This window comes from Trachurus trachurus, assembly GCF_905171665.1.
Source record: "Trachurus trachurus genome assembly, chromosome: 9".
Taxonomy (NCBI): Eukaryota; Metazoa; Chordata; class Actinopteri; order Carangiformes; family Carangidae; genus Trachurus; species Trachurus trachurus.
Window position 1 is genome coordinate 17,878,849 of NC_139895.1, and position 25,457 is coordinate 17,904,305.

The 25,457-nt window shown below is 43.5% G+C and overlaps 1 protein-coding gene across 1 annotated transcript in view; it reads left to right on the forward strand.

Moving 5' to 3' along the window:
- Nucleotides 1–25,457, forward strand: part of efna5b (ephrin-A5b) — a gene marked incomplete at both ends in the record, with an annotated part of 88,217 nt that overhangs the window by 52,514 nt on the left and 10,246 nt on the right. The window contains one exon of the mRNA XM_083978381.1: nucleotides 18,836–19,128. Within this exon, the coding sequence (XP_083834507.1) occupies nucleotides 18,836–19,128 (293 nt within the window). The remainder of the gene's footprint in view (nucleotides 1–18,835; nucleotides 19,129–25,457) is intronic.

Here is a 25,457-nt window from a genome sequence, read left to right on the forward strand (position 1 = left end):
CTGGAGAGTGTTCACATTCATTCTGTGCTGTCTGAGAAAACGGGGAACTTTTTTCCATCTTTAACTTCTTTTCTCAGTTTTGACTGTCTTCCTCCCTCTCTGCCTCCATCTCCCTCTCTCTGTCTCTCTCTGATGGGGGTTAAGTGTTCAGGTTAATTGCAGCCCTAAGTGGAGCCCCCACTGCAGCTAAAGAGGGAATTTTCACACTATTCGTAATGTCCTTTTTTTCCTCTTCTTTCTCTTACACCATCATCTGTCCTCCATTGTTTCCTCATAACCCAGTGGGAAATACAGTGGGCCACTTCACGTCTCAGTCTGTCCCCTTTCCCTCTCTTTTTTTTGCATGAGGCACATATGCTGGTTCTCTAATAGCTGTTACATGTTTGGGAAAATATTCGGAACTGCATCCAGAGATGTTTCATTACTGTTATTTACAGTATGTTTGCTGTGAGCGTGGGAGATGAATATTCATCGCCTCACCGTAAAAGATGTTCAGCCCAATTCTTTCTCTCCTTGATGTCCCCGTCTCTTGTTTCTTCCCGCTCATCTGTCATCCCTCTCATGCTGCCAAGAGACAGCCAGGAGGCAGGGAGCAGGAGCTGGGTAATAACAGGGAGGGAAAGCAGGTAAGGAAGGGAAGGAAAGGAAGGAGGGAGGGAGGATGGAGAAGGAGAGATAGCGAGAGGGAAGGGGAAGCGGTGTGTAATAATTGTGTAACAGAGGGGAGTTGAGAAAAGTACAGAGCAATGGTTTTCACCTGCTGCACTGGGACCGGTCAGGGAGCTCAGGTGTGGCTTCACACATGTTGTTACATTTTGAATCATGTTGGGAAAAGAACATCATAGATAATTAATGCGAGGTATTTCATTTTATGTTGATCGAATTTTGGTCCGACCCAGTTTTATAGCTCCCCTACTATAAATTAAAGCACAGCATGTGCTCCTATGCTTATGAAATATTTAGTTATATTTAATTAAACAAATGCTGTAAGAAGGAAAGATTAGAAGCTGTATATGCTGCTTTTGAAGGTTGAAATTGGAAATGTAATCACAGTTGCCGAAGCTGACTCAACGCTCTTTAGGTTGCCAGTCAGATCTAAAGTGATAATGCTTCTGCATGAGGGAACACAGTTGTGCCAATAGAAGCAGGCAGGAGGTCTGATCGTGTCTGATTCTCTCCCCTGTTTTCTTTTTGTTTTTATTCTCTTATTTTTGCTCTGAGGTGTGTTACTGTGCTTCTGAAAAGATTTACTGTAGATTTATTGGAAGGCTGCACTGCTCTTCTTCTCTTTGTGTGTGTGTGTGTGTGTGTGTTCCTCTGTCACACGGTGCTTAGTGTCATTCTACTTCACTTTCTGTTGGTCTTTATTCGCCTTTGTTTTTTACTCCATCTCCGCGCTGACTTCCTCTCCCTCTTTCTCCTCTCTAATTCTATTCATGAGAGGCGCACACTCCATCATTCTGTCTCCCTATATCTCTGTCTGCCCTTCATTTTCTCCACACCTTTCTGCTCCGGAGCGAGATGGAGGGAAAGGCAGGAGGGGGGTAGAAAGAAACAGAGAAAGGGGGGAGGGGTAGGAGAGATGGACAGATTAGGTGACAGTGATAAGCGATCGATCTCAAGGCCAAACAGCCCAGGGAGGATCTCCCTCCCTCCTTCCCTCCCCTCTACTCCTTTCTTCTTTTTTCCCCACTGTCCACTCATCCCCTCCTCTCCCCTCTCTTTTTTTTCTGTCTAACCTTTGTTCCCTTCAAACTGACAAGGGTTCATTAAGGATCCACTTTGTGCGTATAAGTGCGTGTAGGTGTGTGTGTGCGTATACGTGTATGCACACTTTTGCCTGTCTGCCTAGTTGATAAGTCATGAAGGATAGCTCCCTAAGGTGCCCCTAAAGAGCTTTTAGTGGCTTTCGATCACACACACACACACAAACACACACACACACATACACAAGCCTCATTAGAGTTTTTCCACAAAGCACTTGGTTAGCGATTGTTGTACAGTCGTTCTCGTGTCTGTACTGTATATTAACTTTGTGCACTGTTGCTTTTCTGCTCAAACCCACGTGAAGAGTGAAACACTGCAGGGACCGTCTTCCATATCCACCCCTGCCCTGTCACACCCACCTCCCATCATCCCCCTTGTGTCTCAGAATGTGCCCGCCACAGCATATTGCCCTAACGAGGCTGTCTATTGATCAAGTGATGCTCTTTGTTCTGGATGCCTAAATGGACCTTCAGCCACTCTCACCAGCCCTTTTATGGGAGCTGTTATGGCTTTGGCCTGATTACAATAGAAGCACTTAAAATGCTCAACGGCTGATGTTTTATGCAAGAGCATGCTCAGCTTCAGAAGTGTACGCCCGCTATATTACAGCATTCCCTGAGTGTATGCATTTGAGTGTTTTTTTTTTTTTTACCTCATGATGCTCATCGGTGGTTGGCCATCGGTTTGTTTTTAATGTGAGAGGCTATTTGCTTTGTATAGATGCTCATAATGAAAACCTGAGCAGCTCAATTGGATGTAGGTATATAAACTATTTATTTATTTAAATAGTTGATGTACTCGATCCCTTGCGAGTCTGTGCATGGTTGAAATAAGTCTGTGTAGTACATGCATGTTATTTTTTGCACTTGTGTGTGTTTGTGTGTGTACTGTATGTCTTTGTGCGCTTGCGTACATGTTCAAAAGTATTGCCGTTCCCCCCTTGTGCCAGTTTAATTTAAGGCCAACCAACTGTGACAAGGAAGCATGTGGAAATATTACCCACAACCCACTTCACTAAATCCCAGGTTTCCCTCCCTTTGCTGCCCACATCTCCTCCCCGCCCTTTGCCGCATCCTCCCGATAAATAAATACGCTTTTCCAACCAATCATTCCCTCAGCTGTTTGCTCATGATTTATCTCCTTGAAATGTTTCACCATTCATTCATTTGAGGAAATATGCAGAGTCCGGGCTTATGAAATATGAAAAGTGTCTGTGACGTTGAGCTGAGTATGTGTGTATGTGTGTATGTGTGTATGTGTGCGTGTGTGTCAGTCTTAAATACCATCTGTAAGTCAGTGAGTTAAACGGCAGCCTCCACTTTTGTTGCATTTTGTAAAACACTGATTGTCTCTGGTATTACTTTGATCCATTGTCATCTGTCAAATTTGCTCAAATGAGATGTGCGAGTGCTCTCTGTAGTTTAACAGATGTCTCTTCTCTCTCTCTCTCTCTCTGTCTCTCTCTGTCCATAAGTTAGTGTTTCTCATGAGCATATTTCAGTAAAACAGCATGAAACCAGGGTCTGATATTAAACCAACCCCTGTGAATGCCTCACACAGCGCGCTGATGTGCTCAACTGCAGAGATGGTCAATTAGATACCAACATATGATTTTCATTTTAATACTTTCATAATCTCCTTCCCTTTTCTTCTTTTGTCTGTAACCTTATGACATTCACATGCTTTCAAAATCAATGATTTTCTAGCACGCACCCCTGATATTCTTTGAAGTGTTAAGTTTTTTTTCCCATGACATATAAGTATATAAAAAAAGAAAAAAAGAAGTTTTTCTTGGATCATTTTGGTCTTTTTGGTCTTTTCCTTATCTTGATCCGTCTTTTTGCTCACTCTCCAAATATCTGATGTTTATTTTTTTCCTCCTCGTGATAAAAAAAAAGGTCAATAGAATTTATGGGAATTTATGTTTTTATCTCACTGCTTGAAAAAGGCCGACTTCTCTGTGGAAAAACAAAGAGGAGATATGGCTGTGTCTGTTAACAGCTGTGTAATGTCAGAAACTGTAAAACATGCAGGTGAGGGCCAGAGCAGGGATTAGTGTGCGAAATGATTTGTGTTTGAACTGAACTCTAACACCTGTGGGAGGACTCAGCCAAACCTACGCCGCTGTCTTGATATGGACCATCTCTCTTGGTACATACACACACACACTTGACTAATGCGTCAACTGGGACATCTCACCCAAGCATCTGTGCATCTGCATGTGTGTCCGCATGTGTGTCCGTGATGAAGGGGCCCCCGCTGTGCCCTGATGGGGACATCAATACCAGGCGGTTTAGGCTTTCGACACGCCAGCATCAGAGTGCGGAGAGAGACCAGCAGGTGGAGTGAGACAGGGACAAAATGGAGGATGGGCAGAGGGGATAATACCGGCCACAATCGTCATTGTGTTGTTAATGTAAACACAAACAAAATTAAATTGCTGCAGTTAACATGTGAGAATGCTGAGAGAACTCATTTAAACAGATCGTTTACATTATCTTAATGTAGCAAGCAAAACAATATGAAATCAATTCAGCCCTAAACTATTAAAGATTATCGTAATAATACACCATATGTACCATATGCAGTACGGCATATGGCCCTAGTTTGAGTCGTTAAGTGACAATTGGAACCACTTTTACAATACAGATTGATAGTCATTTCATTTTATGAGGTCTTGCTGTACCCAGCAGTGGTATGTGGTGAATGTGCAGTATGCTGTGTTGGAGCAGGAGGCCCTGACAGCCCGCTCAGGTCAGGGGATGAGATGAAGGAGACAGCTGGGGAGGAGTGAACGTTTAGGGATGGATAGACGCAAGGATGGAAGGCATTCTCTCCCAACTGCGCTAACTTTAGACCACACATGTCGGTAAACCTCCTAAAACCTGTCCACAGTGTGTCACCACTTGCTTCCATAAAACCCCCTTTGTGAATATTATGCATGTGTGTGTGCGTGCGTGTGTGTGTGTGTGTGTGTGTGGATGTGTGCGTGTCGATTGGGGAACATATCTCTCTTTGCCCAAACTAACTACAGTGAATAAATAAACATCACAGAGGGGCCAAATCATTTGCTAGTATAACAAATCCTGTCTCTGTGTTGAAATTTCTTTTTTTTCTCCAGAAGCTTATTGTTTCAATTTCCTGCTTTGCGCGGGCAAGTTCAAAAGTTCATGAACTCACAGTTGGAAGTGTGAACAGAATGTAGCTTGTGCCCACCAAGACGTGACCCAGAGACCTTGTTTTAGTGCCAAAAAGCCTCCTGTCTGCCTCCACAGGGGGAAACTCAACTAGGCCAATTAGATTGAATGCAGAGCTAGTTTTGGTTCAACAAGAAATCAATCAGAATCTTTATTATCAGAGGGATGACTTGAGGAGGGATGTGTGGGTGTGTGCACACATACTTGGACAAGTGGAATGATGAGGTTTTGGCTCGTGTGCGTACATGGATCATCAGCAACGCTTAGCTTTTCTTTTCTCCTCTGAATTGATGGTCTTGATAAGGACTGTTTATCCCCATTCGGAGGTTCATACAAATAGAGCGAGTTATTACACACCCATGCAGATACAGTAAGGTCACCCCTCACCTCTCACACGCAGGCAGTGTGTTTGCAACACTAATCGCCCGTGGGCCTTCTCTCTATGACAGCAGAACAAAGGCACGCTGAGCATCTTTTAGCTTGTTTGACGTGACACAAAGCTCCATGAACTTGACAGAGTTCCTGCTCCGTCAAACTGGGCCTTTTAAACAGGGCTGAGTCAGGATCAAAGGCAAGGACAGGACTGACTGCTCCCACTTTATGCGTTTTGATCCTGTTTGCTGCTCTTTCCCAAACAGAAACACATTTAGTCTCTTCAGAGGGAAACAGAAAAAAGAAGGAAAGTTTCCACAATCCGTGCAAAGTATCAATAATGCCATAACCAGCAGCAGCAGCAGCAGCAGCAGCAGCAGCAGCAGCAGCAGCAGAAAGAAACCTTTTCAATACAAAATCTTAATCTCTAGGAGGTTACTCATATAAAAGTACCTGCTGCTGCATTGTGACAAATGTCAGCAGTTAACATGTAGCTTCTTAATAAAAAATATTTTTTTCTGTTGAATGGAGTTGTCTGACAGATATGCAGGCCCTCTGTATACTGAACAAGGTTCTGTCCGCAATAAATACAAAAAATAGGGCCCACACCAAGGTCTCAGTAATGTAAGCCATTTATAATAAGGGCAATACAAGGCTAACTGCAAACTGGCCCTGAACTATACACTTTAACTTTTGAGGGATTTATGTGTGTGCATGCATGCCATGTGAATGTATGCATTCAGTTTTGTGTGTATGTGTATGTGGCGGGCAATGCGTGTGAGTGTGAGCATGCATATGTCTATATTATATAGTGACCTTTTGTGCCCTATATAAGACAGGCATTGCCCACAATAAGACACACAGCCCCAAGTACCCGACACACCACTTAACCCCCTGCCTGGGACCTTGACAGCTTCTCCATGGGAGGCTGACCCTGAAGGTCCCGGAAAAGGCTTTGTTCATACCAAACACGCACACACACAGACAGACACACACACAAACTCGCTGCTTTAATACAGACTTTACGCTCCACACATGCGTATACAGTGTTCAAGCTAAAGGACCATATAGCTTTTAAACAGGCATGAGGAATTAGCAGAGAGGTCCATATGTCAGCCCCCCCACTGACAAAAGCGCTGTTGATCCCCCACCGGAGGCACAGCTACTGCTCTGTCCTCCTGACCACCGCGCCACATCTCTCTTCCTCCATATATCTCCCTCTGACACGCACACACATGTGCACTAACACATGCGGAAATATATGTAAACACATATATGTAGAAGTATGTTTTTACTTTTATCAAGCAAGAATTTCAAACATTTGCTCACACCAGTTTCTCAAGCATGGAGATGTGCTACATCTGTTTTCTATCATTGTGAACAGAATAGGTGGAAGGTTTGAAACACTGTTTAAACAAAACAAGCATCTGAAGATGTCACTTTGGGTCATTTTTCTTGGATGTTCATTGGATTAATGACCATTCAATTTGTTGTAGAAATAATCAAAGTGTGCACTTACACAACTACATACACGACAACTAAGCATGACTGTGTGCAATGTTGTTTTGCATCTGAAATGATTAGAAAAAGAAAAAAACATCTTTGTGACACCCAGAAGCAACAGTCCCTTTACAGAGAGCGCCACTGTTGTTGCTTTGTGCCGGGGCTGGTTATGAAGGACTTCCATCATCTCCCCAGAACCATCTGCTCTTTAAAACACTCTGCCTTTTACAATCAGCAGATGCTCTGGAAATTACCTCCTCTTCCCCTCTGCCGCCACATCAACCACATCTCCTGTCTGCCAGATCTTCAGCTCAATAACAAAGTCATAACACCCGAGGATGCTGGTGAATTTCGATTGTTGTTAAAAGTTACAAGTGAACTTGACGGTTGTTATCTGATTGGGGAAAAACCAAGTCTATCCAGTTCTTTTTAATCTACTCTGTGATAGGTTTTCACTGTTGAGTTAAATGTAATAGATCTTAATAAACCCTTGTTACAAATGTGGAAACTTTAATTTGGATAGCTGCCAGGGTGATAGCTATAGGGGAATATTGCAGTTATCTGATGGCTGTGCCAGCACTGTCTCCCGACGTTGTGTTGTGTAGACTACATCATGACTAAGACAGGTGAACGCTGTCTAGACTGATGGAGATAACAGTAGCGGCAAAAAAATGACATGATGTGACAAAACATGTCATCACACAAGCTGTAAGCACGTAAACTGCTGGTGCAAGTAAGAATCCTTCAGTACAGTGAGGGATTAGCCTAGATATACAGTATTTATCATAGGGGACCCTGGGAAACAAAAATATAAACCAAAAACTGTCTGCTGGGCAACATGAAGGTAGAGCGAGTGAGTTAGACTGTTCTTAAATTAGCTGAGTAGAGTTTAGATCAATGAGCTGGTTTCCTTTAATCTAAGATGCCAGTGTTGTACTGCATTTCACTTCACAGCCCACTTATATTTCCCCAAGACAGTAATTAGTGTAAAAATGAATGGTTGACATATCATCTCATTATGTGAACAAGCTAAATCCATTAAATGAAATACTTGGGAAGTAACACTTTGTAGCGGTGCAAAGATATAGATTGCAGTGGAAAGAGTTAGAAAATCAGCCTGGAGCAAACACACTTGCGATAAGAATCCCAACAAGCTTTGTCAAGTAGTTTTAACTCAGCAGGGTGGGTGCTTGATACCCAACAAAACATTTCCAAACATGATTTTATCTACAGCAGGCAGGTGAAGGTTGTGTAATATGAAACTATCCAGGAGTCATGAAGACTGAAATCTAGGAATGACCCTGGAAAATGTGAGAGGTAAGCTGAGGGAGGAGTTTTAACCAATTCCCAACAGCACTTGCTCACCTCTTTATAAGCAGCATACTAGAAAATGCGCTCAATAGAGTGGATACCTCCGCCAAGGCTGATGGAAAACAACATACACCAGACTTCAGAGGGGAAAAAACAACAAAAAACATTCAAATCCATAGTAAATGATCCAAATCTGCCTGGAAAATGTAATGGGTTGTTCCCTGGCCCATGACCCAATCCCTCCCCCAAGTTCAGTTCAGTATGTTCTGTATTGCGCTGCTTACAAACAAATATCAAACAAACAAACAGACACAGGTGAAAATGTAAGCTCCTTGGTGGAGATTGAAAATGCAGCAAGCATGCTGGGATATTTCCATGTGCACACACAATTTCAAGGGTCAGTAAAGGGAATTATATTCACTGTTATATTTAGAATATTGTCATGCACAGTAATGACACGCAAACACTTCCAAATAAAAGGTGAATCATTTATGTAAAGCAAAAAAAAATATATGCATGGAAAATGTATTGAGCATCTCATAACCAGAACTACAGCAGACACACACAGAGTCTCATCTTAATCTGGGTAAATTTAGATAAATTAAACATCCACTGATGCAATACATTCTCATTGTTATCTGAAAGGATTTACAAAGGGGGTTATACAGTATTAACTGTAGAATTTTCCCACTTGATAAGTGGGATCCCCAGAGGAATGAGGGTTTTCACATGACAACAGTGATGTAGAGACAAGGCACAACTATAGCTACACTCTGTCAGCAGAGCAATTGCATCCCACAGATAACGCGTAACTGTTACCATCTGGCTTCCCATGGCTCCCTCTTTAAGTTTTGCATACCTAACTCAGCCTAGATCACAGCAAGCCTGACACACACACATTTTGCACGCATGCACACACACAGCATAACACATATCAGTGGTTTGTGAACTGTGAAAGGGGCAAGGGTTTTTATGAAAGTGGTGACATTATAACACCCTGACACAGCTCCATGGCAACCTACCTTGAAGGTCGGCGCGTTTGGCCGTGTGTATTTGGTGTGTATACAGTATAGGGGAAATTTCAGCGTGGGTCAGGATGTGTATGTGCAGGGATGGGATGTGAGACTTCATGGTCAATGCTTTGGATGAAAATACAGGCAGGCTGAGAGGAAACAAACAGGACACTGACATGTTTGTGAGTCCTCTTTTTTCCCCCACTGCTTTTTCTCCTTTTCTCCTCGCTTCTATGTAATCTTTTCCCCACGCATATCCTCCTCCCTCCATATTTTGCAGCTTTAAAAACTTTCATACACGCTTTTCATCTTTTCCCTCCTCCTCCCACTCTGCATCTCTCTCTCAGTGTCTCCCACATGGTGCGTTTCTTTTATTTTGTTGTCCGTGTCTGCCCTTTTTTTTGCCAGTTTTCCTACTCATTCCACTCCTCCATCCATCTGCTGATCATTTGTCCTGAAAGGCAAAGTGAGGCCGGGAGTGAGTGGGGCTTACATAGGAACAACAGAAGAAAAGTGGGCTGACATTTTTCTCTCTAGTGCGCCGTGCACAGGTGGGTCGCAGGGGGTGGATGAAGTGAAAACAGGAGATGTGACATAGGTCTAGTCAAAACATAGATGTCTACATATCCTTTTCAGAGAGAAGTGGTAGCCTAATATGTCTTTAAAAGTCAATTAAATTAAAAGGCAATAAAATGCTCTTCCCAAATACAGAAGAATGCCCACTCTCTGTTCCATCTAGATCAGGAAGAACATGTCAAAGACACACAGATGATGCACTGTGTTAGTCTGAGAGTGTGGGTGTGCAGTAGTAGTTCAGTTCTCAGCAGGTCATCTTCAATGTTCAAAATGTACTTATTGTGCTATTACGCATGTTTGCCCTTGTGGGATGAAACACTAGCATTGGATTGAAGTGAGCTGAGCTTTCTGTTCTCCATATAAGTTTTTGGCCTGCCTGAACCTGAACATTATCTCCTGAGTGCAGTGGGTTTCTCAAAAGTGAGAGAGAATCTCATAGAAATACACATTTTATATATAAAAACATTTTTCAAACTGGTTATTTAAAGAGGCTGAAACCTTATGCAATACACCAAAGCATTGTGTATGATGGTCTTCTGAATAGTATGAGAAGAAGAAAGTGATGGAACATTGTACCCATTTGAATTTGAACCACCAAGATTTTTTTTCAATCTACTGACTGCTTCATCTACTTTGGAGAGATCCTTTTAGCTCCATTTAAGGTTTTCATCCAGGGACATTATGCAACGTCGGCTACCGTTTACAAATTCAAACACGCACCTGGAGATCCGTTCTCGTATCCGTGTTTACATACGGATGTTTTCCCCCACCCATCAAAGTGTGTTGTTATGTCATGTACACTTATGTAAGAATTAATTTCTGTGTACACATGGGAACTCCTAGCAGCAATGTGGAGTGTTTGTGTTTTTCTAACCGTTAGGAACTTATCCACTGTTAGGCCACAGGTAAACAGCAGACCAAAGGTTCATCTTCATCACCATCTATATCGGAAGTGCTTATCTCACTTGTCTCTCACATTAGGAAGACATGTTACGCAGCTCAGAGCCATTTCATTGCTGCTGTTCCTCCTTAGCTGCCAAATACCTTGTCACTATAAAACAATGACTTATGATTAATAGCTAAACACGTTTCCCCACTCAGTGATGTATAGCGATTAATTGACACTAACTGCCCACGTGTGACTGTGCATAAACTCGCATGCAATCGACGGCCATGCACACACCCACTGTGGTCCCAGTAAACATGTCAGAGCATACAGTATTTACAAAGGGACTGAAGTACTGTAGGTTTGGGGCAGCAGTGATTCAGGAGAATGGCCCCAGGGTCTGACAGGATGTTGGGAGGGGATGTGTCATTCCTCCCGGACTCCCTTGGTGACGAGCGAAGACATAAAGAAACCCTTTTACACACATGGAGATAAACACAGACCCACATACATACACTCAGTCATTCACTCACATATATAGCCTACACACATCAGTGTTATACGTCCATAAAAATGGTTGTTTGACAGAGGAGTGAGTAGATGAGCTCAGAGGAAGTATCTGTCCTTCTTTTTTTCTTTTTTCCTTTCTTCTTTTCCTCCGTTTTGGATCCGAGCTGCAGCATGTTGATGCAGACGGCATCAAGCACTCACTGGAGCCCCACATCTCCACACCAAGAGCAGAACAAGAACTTGTCTGTCAATGCTCTTAATTCATTGTCTCCCCGGGGGCAAAAATGAGCGCTGACAGACATAAATGGCAGAAATGAATATCGTAAGATTACAGTAAAGGGTGAGTAGTGGTGTCGAGGGGGGCGGGGGAGGGAGGGAGGGAGGGAAGGAAGGAAGGAGGGCGGGAGGTGGTTGGGGTGGTGGTGAGAGGAACCAAGGAGCAGTGTGTGGTGGGGTTGGGGGGGTGAGGGATGGAGAGATATGGAGGAGGAACAGAAAGAGTGTGGAGAAGTGTAGAAGGGGATGAGATGGGAGGATGATGTGAGAAAGAGAGATGGAGGAATGCATGGGTACTTCTCTGTGTCCCTCACTGATGACAGTCAGTATATTATAGTGGGCTGACCACCTGCTCTGAGCTTTGAGAACACCCTTCATAAAGCTACAGCAGATGGACACAGGAAAATGCACCATGACCGGCAGCTATGTGCTTGTGTGTGTGTGTCTGTGTCTCTGTGTGTGTTCATGACAGCAGATATCATGTATAAGTATATTAAAATATTGCTACATTCACACACACACCCTCAGCCTCCCACCATGTCCCAGAGGCCATGTGAGTAATACGTGATACTCTATAGGTCTGATCTCCCTATGTCCTTTCCCCGAACCCCTCCCAGCGCTGTAAGCCTATCAGCCAGTTAGCCAGACAGGAATGCGGCTGTCAACTCGTACAGTGGGGTCCCAAAAGTCTTGAGACCACAAGTGGTCTCAGATCTTTTATAGGGCTCCACTGTATATCAGCAAGTGACACTCGCAACATATTCCTCCTCTGACTTCACAGCTCCTCTGCCTCTCCTGAGACACCTCTCCACTTCAGTAGCAGCATTTTGGCAGTTGCGTCATGCGCCCTCTCTCAGAAGGTGTTACGACCAAATCAGAGCCGAGGACAAAACGCGATACAAGATCTTAAGAGTTGAAAAGGTCTGATGGCGCAAGAAACACAAGCAGTGAGGCAATGTAGGTTTTTAACAAACCTCCCGACCACCACTCTTGGAAGAAACACTGTGCAAACTGTCAAAATAATTGCCTGACTGTTCGTACAGATCGACTCCTATAACCCAGTATGGTGCGAAACCACAGTTTTACTGTTGCAAAGAGGGAACATTACCAACATTTCAGATGGTGTAGATAATCTGGCTGCACCAGCGGATTGTTTACACCCTGTCTGAACACTTGTGTTTCTTGAAACTATGAGACTTTGACATTTGACATTTAATCTTTCTGAGCAGTGTTCAAGCCGAGTATCAGTTCAGGTCGGGTGTGATTGTTGGAGTGGTTTGCGAAATAGCCTGTTGTGTGTTACGAGCTGTAATATGAATATCCCAGAAGGTGGTATTGTCATTTCTTGCCAGTCCATCAGACTAAACGAAAAGAATGTTTTCCCATCAACAGGTCCCAAAGAAAAAATGACTGTTGAAATGGTTGGCTGTTGAGGAATTTAATTTTACAGTCAAGATGATTGTGGAGTGTAAAAATTGGATGCAGTTATCTGTTCCTCACCCATCTCTCTGTTCTCCATTACACTCCTTTCGCCTTTGGTAACAACATAGAGAATAGGTCTCTGGGTAGAAGGCCAAGTCCTTTCTGACTCAAGTCTCAGGGAATGATCAGTTGCAACAGTCTCTCTCTCTCTCTCTTCATTCCCTCTGCCTCTCTTTGTCTTTCAATTCTTTCACTCCACTCTCTTTGCCTTTCATCTCTGGTTCCCAAACCAATTATCCGTAATTAGACAACTGCACAAACTATATCAAGAAGTGTTTGTGATTTGCATTTGAGCCGTACGTGTTGAAAGGTCCCGAAAAGGCCTATGCATGTGTACTCTACTGAGGGTTCAGTCAGAGTTCGCCTCCTCCTTGGCTAAACATATTTTCCCTCCGGACAAAAATCAACAAATGATCTTTCACTTTAGGAACATGCACCCATATACACACACATCCGCATAAGTGTACACACACTCAACAGGATACAGACAAGAAAAAGTTGGGAACAAACAGTCACAGATTAGCCTTAGGATCCGGTACATTTCTAGTTTCTGACTTGCTGCGATTTGATTTATCAAGCAACTGTTCCATTGCCTGAGGATATTGAATTGAAAATATATCAGATGTATGAATTTCAACATGGGGAGGTGAAATAATGTAAATAGCACTGATTCGGGGTCACAAGCGGGATTGGGCTGAGAGAGAAAGTCAGTCAGGTGCTCAGTCAAGAAAGAGAGGGGGTAGAAAAACAAGAAAGCAAGAAAACAGAAAGGAGGGAAATAAGGCAAACAAAAGATGCTCTTTAATACCGAGGTAGACAGGGATTTGACTTTGTGATGTGTGCTGCTGTCAGAAGTAGGGAAGTGCCACAGTCTTTACAGCTCGTGAAGCAGAATTGTTTCATTTCTTTTCACATAAAACATTCACCATCTTTTCAGTCTTGTGTCGTTGCCTATCCATCAACGGTCCACCCATAAAGTCAAAATGCTGTAGCTAGTTTCAAAGTGCCGTTTTCTCCTTTAGCCTGGAAAATAAACTTTTTTGGTTGGCGTGGTATTACCAGGATTATACCGAGTTGCACCTGCACACAGAAAAAAAAACAACATGCATGAGGAAAATATTTAATACAGGATCATTCTAGTCTCCTGACATCCTGTGTTTGTAATCACTCTCAGCCTTTCCTTTGCGGTTATACCTTGGAGCATATTTAGAGCAGTGCATTGCTACGGCAGCTCATTCAAAAGCTCCTCTTTCTATTGAATCTCACTTATTCAACTGGTTAGATGACTCGGATTGCACTCTGCCTCTACCTGCCACTGAGCTCTTTCTCTCCTCCTTTCTCTTTCACTCAGGTTAGCTATCTCTCCCTGTCCTCCTTACTTTCTGTCTGCAGCCACCGGTGCACAGCTCAGAGAAGTGGCTGATGGGAGTTCACTGGGTACACTGTGTGTGTGTGTGCGTGCATGTGTGTGTTTGTGCACGCAGGGCCTTTGCGTGTGTGTGCTTGTCTCTCTCAGTGAGGGTGTGTGTGTGCGTGCGCGAGAGTGCCCGAGTGTATGCACAGCAGTGTCACTGGGCTGTGTAATTGAAATGGAAATGAGCCAATCAGCAACTGCAGTGGTGTGCCACCTTACCCTGCATTCACTTCACTGTTCAAGCTCTCCCAAAGTCTTTCTCTCTCTCTCTCTCTCTGTTTGTGACTCTATGTTTATGTGTCTCTATGTATCTGCGTGTGCGTGTGTGTTCGCACTGACAATACTTGGCCCTTCAGTTTCAGCCCTGAGGGCGCGGTGTGAAAATGTAATCAGTTGGTAATAAAGATTATCTCCCTCCCTCACACTCACACTCTCTTACTCACACACATATGCGCTCACCCTCTGCGTCCAGCTGATTTCCCTGGCTTTGTGTTGTGATCCACAGATCACTGGGACAGCTGTGTCATAACAAAGACATGTAATTATCACCATCTGACAATTAGCCTGCCACCCAACTTTGCTCCTTAATTATCTATTTTACTGCTAGAAGGCCTCCGCTGTCACGCTGCGCCACAACTCATTTCTCACAAGAATGGAAAAAAGGCTGCTCGTCAAGTTTCCCAGAAGCATGTTGTAAAATACAGGGAGGTGACTGTGGCTGCTCGGGTGGAGCGTGTGTGCATGTGTGTGGCACTGGGAGTGGAGTACGGGGGGCTACACTGTGCCAGCTCCATCTGGACTATTTCTGATGGGATTTGCACCAGCTTTTATCTTTCATCTCAGAAAACGTCACATGGGCGCCATCAGTGTATGGACTCTGAGATGTGCCACTGAAATACAGCCACAACACCTCTGACAGGCTTGTTGTGACACGTCTCATTACATTGCTGCAATCTTCTTTTACACACAGTAACAGGTGGAGGGAGCCACCTCCCTAGAGTCACATCTCGATTGGTTTCATATTTATATCAACATATAAAAGACAGAATAAGGAAATTCAATATTTGACCGCCAGTCTAATTATATTTTATTTCATTGTTTTAACACGTAACTGCTCATTGAAAGTGATAAATTCATTAATTAAGAGAATCTATATTTATTCTAGTAGCACACTGCAGACACTATATTGCTGATGGACGCACATAAAACAGCCCATTCTGATGGAGCCTTAATTTACATTTTCCTTTGTGTCCACTGGATTAGTTGATCCTGCAGTATCTTTGCAATTACTCTCTTCTATTGACTCCAGTGTTACTGTACGGTCACTCCTGCCTATATTTCACTCTTTGGGATTCTAACTGTAGAGCACGGCCTTGATTTACATTCCACTGGTGCAACCTCTTAGTGCCCGTGTGTCCTGCACAGAGGCTGATGTATGTTTGAACAACACATGTCCATTTTGTGGAGGAGAACGCTTTCCTCTTTCTGCTGCAGCAGCAGCAGCAGCAGCCAACCGAGGCTGTCGTCACTATAAACAAGACACCAGGCACATCTAAAGCTCACACATTAGTCCCCCTATAACAGGTTTTTTTTTTTTTTTTAAAGGACAATAAACACCGCTTTCTACAAAATCCAAGAAGTTTCTGGGACACATCTTGATGACAATCCAGTACTGAATAGATCTGGTGAAAATTTTACAGTCAATCTTTTTTTAATGATAAATGCATGGTTGAATAACTCCGGCAAAGACTTGGATTCACTGGGAGCCTGGCAGTATTATCAGCAGCATTCAGTCTTGCTGCCTCGTTTTTGTATTCCCTCACTCTCTTTTTGGAACCAGGTCCTTTCTCTCTCTCTCCCTCCCTGTCTGTTTCTCACCCTCACTCTCTTTCTCACTCGGTGCCATTAGCAGCTTCTGGCTGTCTCACTTCTGTTCCTTTGCCAGTGTGCCAGGGAGCTCGCTGAACTGATAACACAAACCTAATGTATGTGCGTGGGCGTGTACGCGCACGGAGGTGTGTATTGGTTGTGTATTGTGTTGCATATATATGTGTGTGTGTGTGTGTGAGAAAGAGAGAGTCAGTGTGTGTGTTACGTGTTACAAATGCCTGTCCTGTCCCTTTTTATGTGCTCACTCACCCAAACATCCTCAGCTTCATTTGCAGTCAGGGCCACGAGCCACTATTCTGACTGCTGAGGCAGGGAGAGAAGGGCAGCTGAAACATCACACACACACACACACACACACACACGCACACTCATTCTCTTTCGTTCTACCTCTCTCTCATACACACACACACACACACACACACACACACACACATATACACATAGATGCTGTGGCAAGCGGATGGGAGGATGTGACCATTAAGTCAGTGACATTTTAAAGCAGTGAGGGAGATGCATGGCTCCTCTTGGACCTCTATAGACATGTTTTAAATGAGATGTTACAGATGAGCTACTCCATGCCTTGGTTGTAAACACCCTCACATTGGTATTTACCCTACATGGGTAAACACAGAAAAAAAGAAAAGAAAAACGGATCATGCTAGCTGTGTGCTCACACACACCAACACACATGCACATACACATCAATAGACATACAGAGCAGAGCCAGGACACATTAACAGTAATGAGAAATGACAGTGGTTTGATTTGTCGCTTGATTGTTACATTAATCATCCGATTACCAACATGAATTAAGTGACAAGGGAAGGCGCCAAAACCAGACTTTGCTCAAATTGCTGTTTGATCTTCAAAACAAGCGGTGTGGTTTAAATTTTGATTGCAATTCTGCATACTTTGCCTCAACATACTGCAGATTGAAGTAAACGCAGCCATGCATGAGAAGTGTTTTCTGTGCACATACAGCGATTTGATCTTAGAAAATCCATTCTTTAGAGTTAGAACTCAGATGTCACATTGAAAACAGTGAGAGCAGCAGAGTCGTTTTGAATAGCAAAGGCAAATAAGTGGGTGGAAAGAGAGACACGGGGAAAAATCAGGAGGAGAGACGTTTTTCTTATACCATTGTGCAGCAATGTACTTTCATCAGCATCTGAAGGTGTCTGAGATCAATGCAAATTACGTTTATTTTTTCCCTACACTCATATTTTTTAGACTAACAGCAAGAAACGTTTTAGAAAATAGTCCCCCTTCTTGATAACCCTTATCCGAAGGAGACAGAAAATCTTTATAGGACGTAATGGACATTTTGGACATGAGAGCCTCAGAAAAGACTGCAATGGCGAGAGAAAGAGGTCACCATGCTGCAAGAGTGCTGCTTCAGTATGTTAATCCTGAGGCTCCAGAGTCCTCAGGATAAAATTATTTTAGCCTGTTATACGCCCTGCCCCTTGTGTGTTCTGGGGCTCGAGGAGCTCTTCTTATAGGCAGCAGTGGCAATTTTCAATTAAAAGTTTTGTCAAAACTCTTGTCAGGTTGTGCTCTTACAACATTAAAGACTGGGTCTCAATTATAAACTCACACCACCTGGCCTCTGGGTGAAATGAGTCAGTGGCACCAGCTCTGTGTGTGTGTGCGTGCATGCGTCTGAAATTGGTGCAACTTTGTGGTTGGCGTCAGTTGGAGCACTTGGAGTGTGTGTGTGCCAAATTGAGGGCTTTTCCTAGTAAGTTCACAGGTGTTCAATATTTTCTCTGTGAAGTCCCCTGTGGCCGCAGAGTGAGGGTCACGTCACCCTAGACCAAACGAGAAACTCACAGATGCAGGGAACTCTCTCTCTCTAATTTCGATAGCTGTGAAAATCGCACAGGCAGGAGAACTATTTTGTGTGCAGCAGAGATGAAATTTGTGTTTGTGTGTATAGGGTTGGGGTTTGTAAGCTTGGGGACAGTGCGTGGCCTTTTGATGAATCTGCCTGTATGTATTCGAGCCCTCTGACCCTGCGTGGCCTGTTCTAGATCATTGCAGCTGTAAAGATGCCTCGCTGCACAGCCCTCAGAGACAGCCAGGCTGTGTATTTTTCCGATCATGACATTTACTGTCTGGACCATCCTACATCCCCGTGATCATTTCTACAGCCTGAGGTTGTCTGTCTGTGGTTGTTTTTGTTTTTTTTCGTGTTTTTTCCCCTCCTACCTAAAGTCTTTTTTTTTTTTTTTCAAGAGACCCCATGTTTTCTTGAAAGCATATTTTCTCCGAGTTGGACACTTCACTTTGCTATCATTCAGAAGGCAGATGTGTGTATGTGTGTGTAAATATCTGCTGCAGTGATAGATTTATAGATAAACCAACCCACCCAGATTTATTGAAGCCAGAGGATGAGAGCCCTGGTGCTTGTAAATTTCCACGCCACTGAAAAAATACTGAGAGATCGAGCCTTGTTTCTCGACAAATACAGTGAATCCAAACCAATTCTTAACCATAATAACTGGGGCAATGTTTATACTGAGATATATTAAGATTATTAAGTATGTTTTGCAGTGCAGAATCCACAAGTACTGTACTTATAGTTTCTAGAGATTTCAAAAAGGATTAACCTCTTCCTGTTGCTCTTCTCTTCTAGGTTCCACCGTGGGGACTACCACATCGACGTGTGCATAAACGACTACCTGGATGTCTACTGTCCTCACTATGAAGACGCAGTGCCTGAGGAGCGGACAGAGCGCTACGTCCTCTACATGGTCAACTACGATGGCTACAGCACATGCGACCACACCGCCAAGGGCTTCAAGCGCTGGGAGTGCAACAGGCCGCACTCCCCGAACGGGCCGCTCAAGTTTTCAGAGAAGTTCCAGCTCTTCACTCCCTTCTCCTTGGGCTTTGAGTTCAGACCGGGCAGAGAATACTACTACATCTGTGAGTCCTCGTCATGATTGCATTGCACTAAATGTACACGCAGATGGGTGACAAATTAACTCATTGAGTGCCAACCACGTAATTTCTCGTTTTTCGTTCCCATGCGTTGAGTGCCAAAAACGTAATTTTACGTTTTTTGCTTTTTTTTTAAATTATGAAAATAGACACTTTAATACACATTATATGTAAATTTGGGGACTCTACGACGAGGAGAACTGAAATAGATGACGATCAAAGTCACATGACAGCTCATGATCTGGAAGTTTTTATCATAACTCGGCTTCTGCAAACGAGTTCTGCATGCAGATGCAGCGCAGCTGCTCTGCTCTCACCCGCGCTGCTGCTCCAGCTGCTCGAGCTGCTCGGAGCTGAACCAGGAAGCTCTCAGCCGACAGTCCGCCCGGTCTTCAGCTGGAGCAACACCGTGTCCTCCCCAAAGTCCTCCCGCGGTAAAATCTGATGGTCTCTGGGCCAAAGCAGACCGGCATCACCGACCCGAACCACAGAAGGACCGCGACCACCGGCGGGACCGGTCTTCCCGAGCCGCGGTGGCCGACTGACCCTCACGTTCCGCGGGGAGAAGCTGCGACACGGCACGGTGCGTCTGTGTTATTGTTGTTTAGTGGCGCCCCCCCCCCGCCCCCGCTGGTGGTTTTGTGAATAGAACAACAATTGTTGTATATATTTATCTTATACGAGCCCTTTGATCCAGAAATGCGAGTGTGAGAAGAGCGACAGACACAAACAGCGCACCTTTCATAAAAGACGCTCTATCTCCTTTTCTAGAAAAAAAGGAGGGATTTTGGTGAAACCCAGCCATGTTTAGCTTGAGTTTTCTCAGGAACGGAGGCACGTAGAAACAAACGGTTTGTGGCCACTTGAAGCATTAAGTTAAACCTTTCAATTGAGCCACAGTATGTGTTGGTGGCAATAATATAGAATACACTGTGGCTCTACATAAAAAGTCAAAAATGGTCTAAATTGCTGGTACACTTGACTAAAACTTTGGAAAGGAGCGCGGCACTCAATGAGTTAAAAGGGAAAAACCAGACACGAACAGAACAAAACATCTCCAGGTCTCATTGGCATCAGATTTTCACAGCTTTACGGCACGACTTGAGATCTGGTAACTGTGAAGCTAATAGCATTTGATTCATGCCGGTTTCACACTCATCTTTCCAAAAGCTGCACAAAAACCCACATTCATTCATCATAAACAGACAAAACCACATAACTTAACTTGATGTCAACTAAACATCATCATTAGGTGACCAATTCCTGACGTAATGATGTTTTTTTTTTTTAATACAACATGGGGGGGGCATGTTTTCACAAGTCCACTACAAAGCTTTGAGAGTGGCGTGACAGTGATCCGAGTAGGTGCTTTCATGCTCTGCTTTCAGCCGAGCTTTTCACACTGCTCTCATCACTGGGAAAGGGAAAAACTCTTCCCTAAAATGGCAATGGAATTCACGGGGGAGTTAAATTGAGACAGTTTGAAAGTTATAGTTCACTCGCCCTGCTACACAATACCGCATCCTTCAAACAGGAGTGCCCTCCTCTCTGCATTGTATTATGGCCCCCATTCAGCTCGCGTTGGATGTTAAGTTGTCTGCTTCTCGGCATAGGAACCGAGCCTAACTGAGTTCACCTGAACTTGAAACCCCCTGGGAAATTAGATTGTTTTTTTGTTTTTTTTTATCAAAGCAAGGTGATAGAATGGAAACGAGTTGAGTTTGTCCTCCCACCGCCCGACTGTATGCACACAGGAGACGGAGGAGTCACCATCAGTGGGCGCAGTCACTGTCACTCGCTCAAAACACATTTGTCATCGGGATCCGCTGATATTACAAGACAGGAAGTGCAGTTATGTTCTTATATGGGTGGCATTAATGTAGCATCACGCTGTGTGATGCTATTGAGTTAGAGGTTTGCTCATTTTGCGGAGGTGTGTGGGGTTTACAAAGTTAACATTCTCGTGTTAAATGCTGCTGGCTATACCGCACCCGCATCTACTTATCTGCAAAGTTTGATCTGTTATGTTAACTCAGCTCAAGGTGCCTGTCAAAGCCTTGTGTCTTTGCATTTTCCACCTCTCTGCGAGACAGCACTGAAAGAGTCGGGAGCGTAGCGTAGCTGTGCCGAACTGGGCTGAAATCTGTTTTCTAAATTGGCACTTTTTTATGAGGCAGTTAAGCTGACAGCCTGCCAAGACCTCTGTCTCTTTATTCACTTCACGTGTTTTTCGCTCTCACTCTCTTCTCTGTTATACTTTAAGAATTAGGGACCAGAGTTTGGGGGGGGGGGGGGGGGGGGGGGGTGCATGCCGCGTTTCCATGGTGAATAGCTGTTTTCTCTCTCATGCTTGTCCAGGAAACAAATAGCCTAAGTTCCTTTTCTGCGGGCCTTTCAACAACCAGGTGTTTGCCCATTTGTCTGTTCAAAAGTAACCCGATTTTCCTTTGCTTTTATAGCCAATCTGCATCGACAGTCATACTAAATAAGACAAGGGAAAAATGGAAGTCTCTGAAGTTGGGAGCGTTGATGGGGGTTAGCGAAGGGTTATACAATTCATCCACTCCCTCAAGTCTCTATTTCTAACAATTTTTTTCCCCCATTTCTGTTGAGAGATGCTTGTCCTGAGGGTTGGATTAAATTACACTGCAACCGACAGGGCTTCCATGGAACACATCCATTCTGCTGTAGCACGCCATATTGGCTTAGTGGCCCGCGGCTTCATTGGCTATTGAACGATTCTAGCGTATAGCTTCTCTGGCTACTGTGCCGGATATTAAAGTCATCTACCATGAAGTCATCTGACATGTGATTTCCCAGCGCCATTGTGTCCAACCTAAATGTCCATAAGAAGCAAGCAGAGACGGTGATGGTCTCTTTTAGTGGACAGAATGTAAAGCTGGGGGAGAGCGATTAGGATAGTTACATTACTACACCTGTCAATTCATTGGCGGCATAGGTGTCTATCACTACCACCACCAAAAGAAAGTTGTTCTCAGGCTCTAGAAATATTAAGGGTGCATCATTCTTTATTCTCCTTTAATCTTCAGATTTCAGTTTTTCTACAGCGTTCTAACTGTGGAATGAATAAACAGGCTGGAAAATGAAACCACAAAAGGGGATTTTTCAGTACAACCTAATTACTTTCATTTTCTCATGGATTACATTTTGGCTTAACATATTATTATTACAAATATTTCGGAGTTAAGATCATGAAAAAACAAATTAAAAACACTGGTTCAGACTTGATTATCTTAAATCTCTTTAAAACAGGAAAAGTGAACCCAACAGCAATTGGAAATCTTTCCTGATCTTGTTGGTACACCAGAAGCAGGCACCAGTTTGGCATCAACTGCAACAACCCCATGGTCATTTGAGTAAACTTTTCCCATGTCCATTTTCCTCCTGTGCACCATACGCTCACATGCACAGTCCATTTAGGTCTATTTAACAACACCAAACAAAGTCAAGCTGCTGGTCAACTTTTGCCTGTCCTTTCTGTTTTATAAGCTTTCCTCCACTTTCACAACAACTCCATTAAATGAGACGGTGAAAATATTCCTTTTGCGATCTTTCAGGCATTTATATTGATCAGCTTATTAAGTGCTTTTGACTGATGCGGCCATAAAACATTTCATAACTTCGCTTGCACAGTCCAATAGAAACAAACAGGTCTGTCAGCTGCTTGGCACAACATCCACCAAGCGCACATTAAAAATATTTACAAACTGAAACACAAAGAGTATTATCTTTGGAGTTTGCATGAGTCCCTACAAAAAAAAAAATAAGGCAATGGGGGTGGTCTAATAAGAAGGAAAAACAGCTCCCTCTGTGAATGCACATGTCAAACATCTTGTCCGACTGAAGTGAGCTTGAGCAAGAATATTTCAGAATTTTAAATGTTCCTGTCATTGCACTGTAAAGTATAGCGTGCTGATAAACTCCAGTGTGAGGATAAATAACTTCTCAGTGTTAGAGAGATTGGGTAACCTCAGTCGAGTTTATAGAGTTACAGCCAGGAAAAACAGCGTCCGTGTCCAGGAACAATAAGCCTGACAGGACTGCACGCATGTTATCTCTGCTGCAGAGATTTGTGTGGAGGAGGTAAGTTGTTCCAGCCCCTTGTTGTCATAAACGAGACCAAAGCCTTTTAATGAAACACTCTCCAGTCTTGTAGCGTCAGTAGTTTGTCATAGCTGCTTAATGAAGTAAAGGCAGAGCTTAGCGCTTTTTAATCTCACGCGCTCAGGTTGATTTCTGAGACGTCGGATGCCTATTGAACTATGAAGCAGCCTTGCTGATATTGAACTTAAGACTATTATTACGACGGCAGTTTGCCAGCTATCTTGTGATGATATCCAGTCTCATCATTGTTACTAATGAGTATAAAGACTGTTGTCAAATTTCAAGTTATCAATGTGTACCGCTGTGCAGCCATGAGTAAACATTGATTACACTCTAGCTCACAGCTCTAGGATCTTTTTTTCTCCAGAGCTCTTTAGTTCTGCATGTACCACTACTTGGACACACAGAGGCCAATCTAGGGTAAATGTCAGTTCTCAGACTTTGGCGATCAGTGGTGGTTGCGATGTGACTCGAATGAGCAACACACTAAATCTATTACAGAGACGAAATGAATAAAGTGAAATGAGAATATTTTACTAATATTATCATCAGTTACAACTGAGGAATGTGGGTGAGCCAGAAGTCATGAATGGCCTCACCTGCTGTGGTGAATTTAACCAATTTTGCCACGAGGATCATTAAATGTTCATCTTATCACCTCTCACTGTGCACACAGATGAAATGTTGAATCGCCTCGGGCCGAATGTCTAAATAATGAACCTCAAACAGTAATTAGTGACCGATTGCTTTCATATTTGAAATATTCAGTAACTTGTTCTTTTTCATTAACATCAGGTCCATAATAAGTCACATTTTCAAATGCACTTGCAGACCGGTGCTGACAATACATCACAAACAGTTTGCTTTAACATAGCAAAGACAAGCCTACTGTACTGTGAGGTATGATGATTTTTTCGGGTCAGCACAAAGTCAGTGGTCAGACTTTGCCCTTGTAGCCCATCTGCCTACAGTCTGTGGATGCATAGTGTAGCGTGGCTAACAGAGAAAATCCCATGCATCATTACACACTGAAGCTGGCTATATAGCGCACCTGCAGTAGGCTGGAATGTCAATATGTCCTGAGGCAGAGGTCACTGTACCTGAGTAGTTGAGCCAGAGGTTAGCATCACTTACTGAGAAATGTCCCTGAGACATAACAGTATATCATCCCGGCGGGAGAGGGGGTGGGTCATGAAATACGTCATTGTAGTATTCCTGTGTCTGTACTGTCTTAATGAAGATAGAAAATGTCTTCCCAATCAATACCTCACTGATTAACTCGCTAAGAGTAACCCGTGTTTAACTACATGCAGAGACCTTCCAGTGTATATAAAGATATACAGTATCAGAATATTCATTCACTTTTCCTCATCTCTAATAACTTTCTGTAGCCAAATGACCTGAGGGAAGCAGGGGATGAAAAATCTGCCCTCAGTAACGTGATTGATTAGCTTTCTTGTTTGTAGACGAAAATTAAGATGTCAAATCATATTCCTGCAGAGAAAATGGCTGTTAATGGTGTTTTCGCCCTATGAGTTTGATGCGGGTCGAAGGTTGATTTGTTGCGTCTCTGATAAAATTAGATAAAGGAGACAGGGTTCTGCTGTCATCTGCTTCCAACAACAGAAACAGCTTAATCAATGCTAGCAGTACAGAGGGAATTTACTCCAATGGAGGTCATAATTCTTCATTTTTGTTAGCGTCAGCCTGTTCTTTCTGTCGGGAGGCAGGTAATTGAAGACAAGAGGAAAACTACAGCCGGTCAGGAGCCTTTGTAGACAACTGCCTGCTGTGTTTTCTCGACAGATCAACCCAAGACAAACTGACAGAGGAAAAAAGAGAGAGAGAGAACTGACAGAGGAATACATTAAAGATGTGCAACTGACCATTTTCAGGGAATTGCAAGGACTTGTCTAATGCTGGAAACATATGCAAGCAATCCTGCAAAATGCAGTATTAGCAGCGAGTGAGTTGCAGCTCGCCTCTCTGAGAGACTGTCAGGATAAGCGAGGACACTGGGAGCTCTCCTCAGGGTCGCAGTTCACAGTGCACTGATGGTTTAAGTGAAACCCATCTCACAGAATGCTGATGCGAGCACATTTCTTCTAATATGGACACAATCCACAATCTTGTATTTGAGTGATTTTAATCTGAGGAGGGCAGAAATCCAATATCGGTGGCAGCTCGCC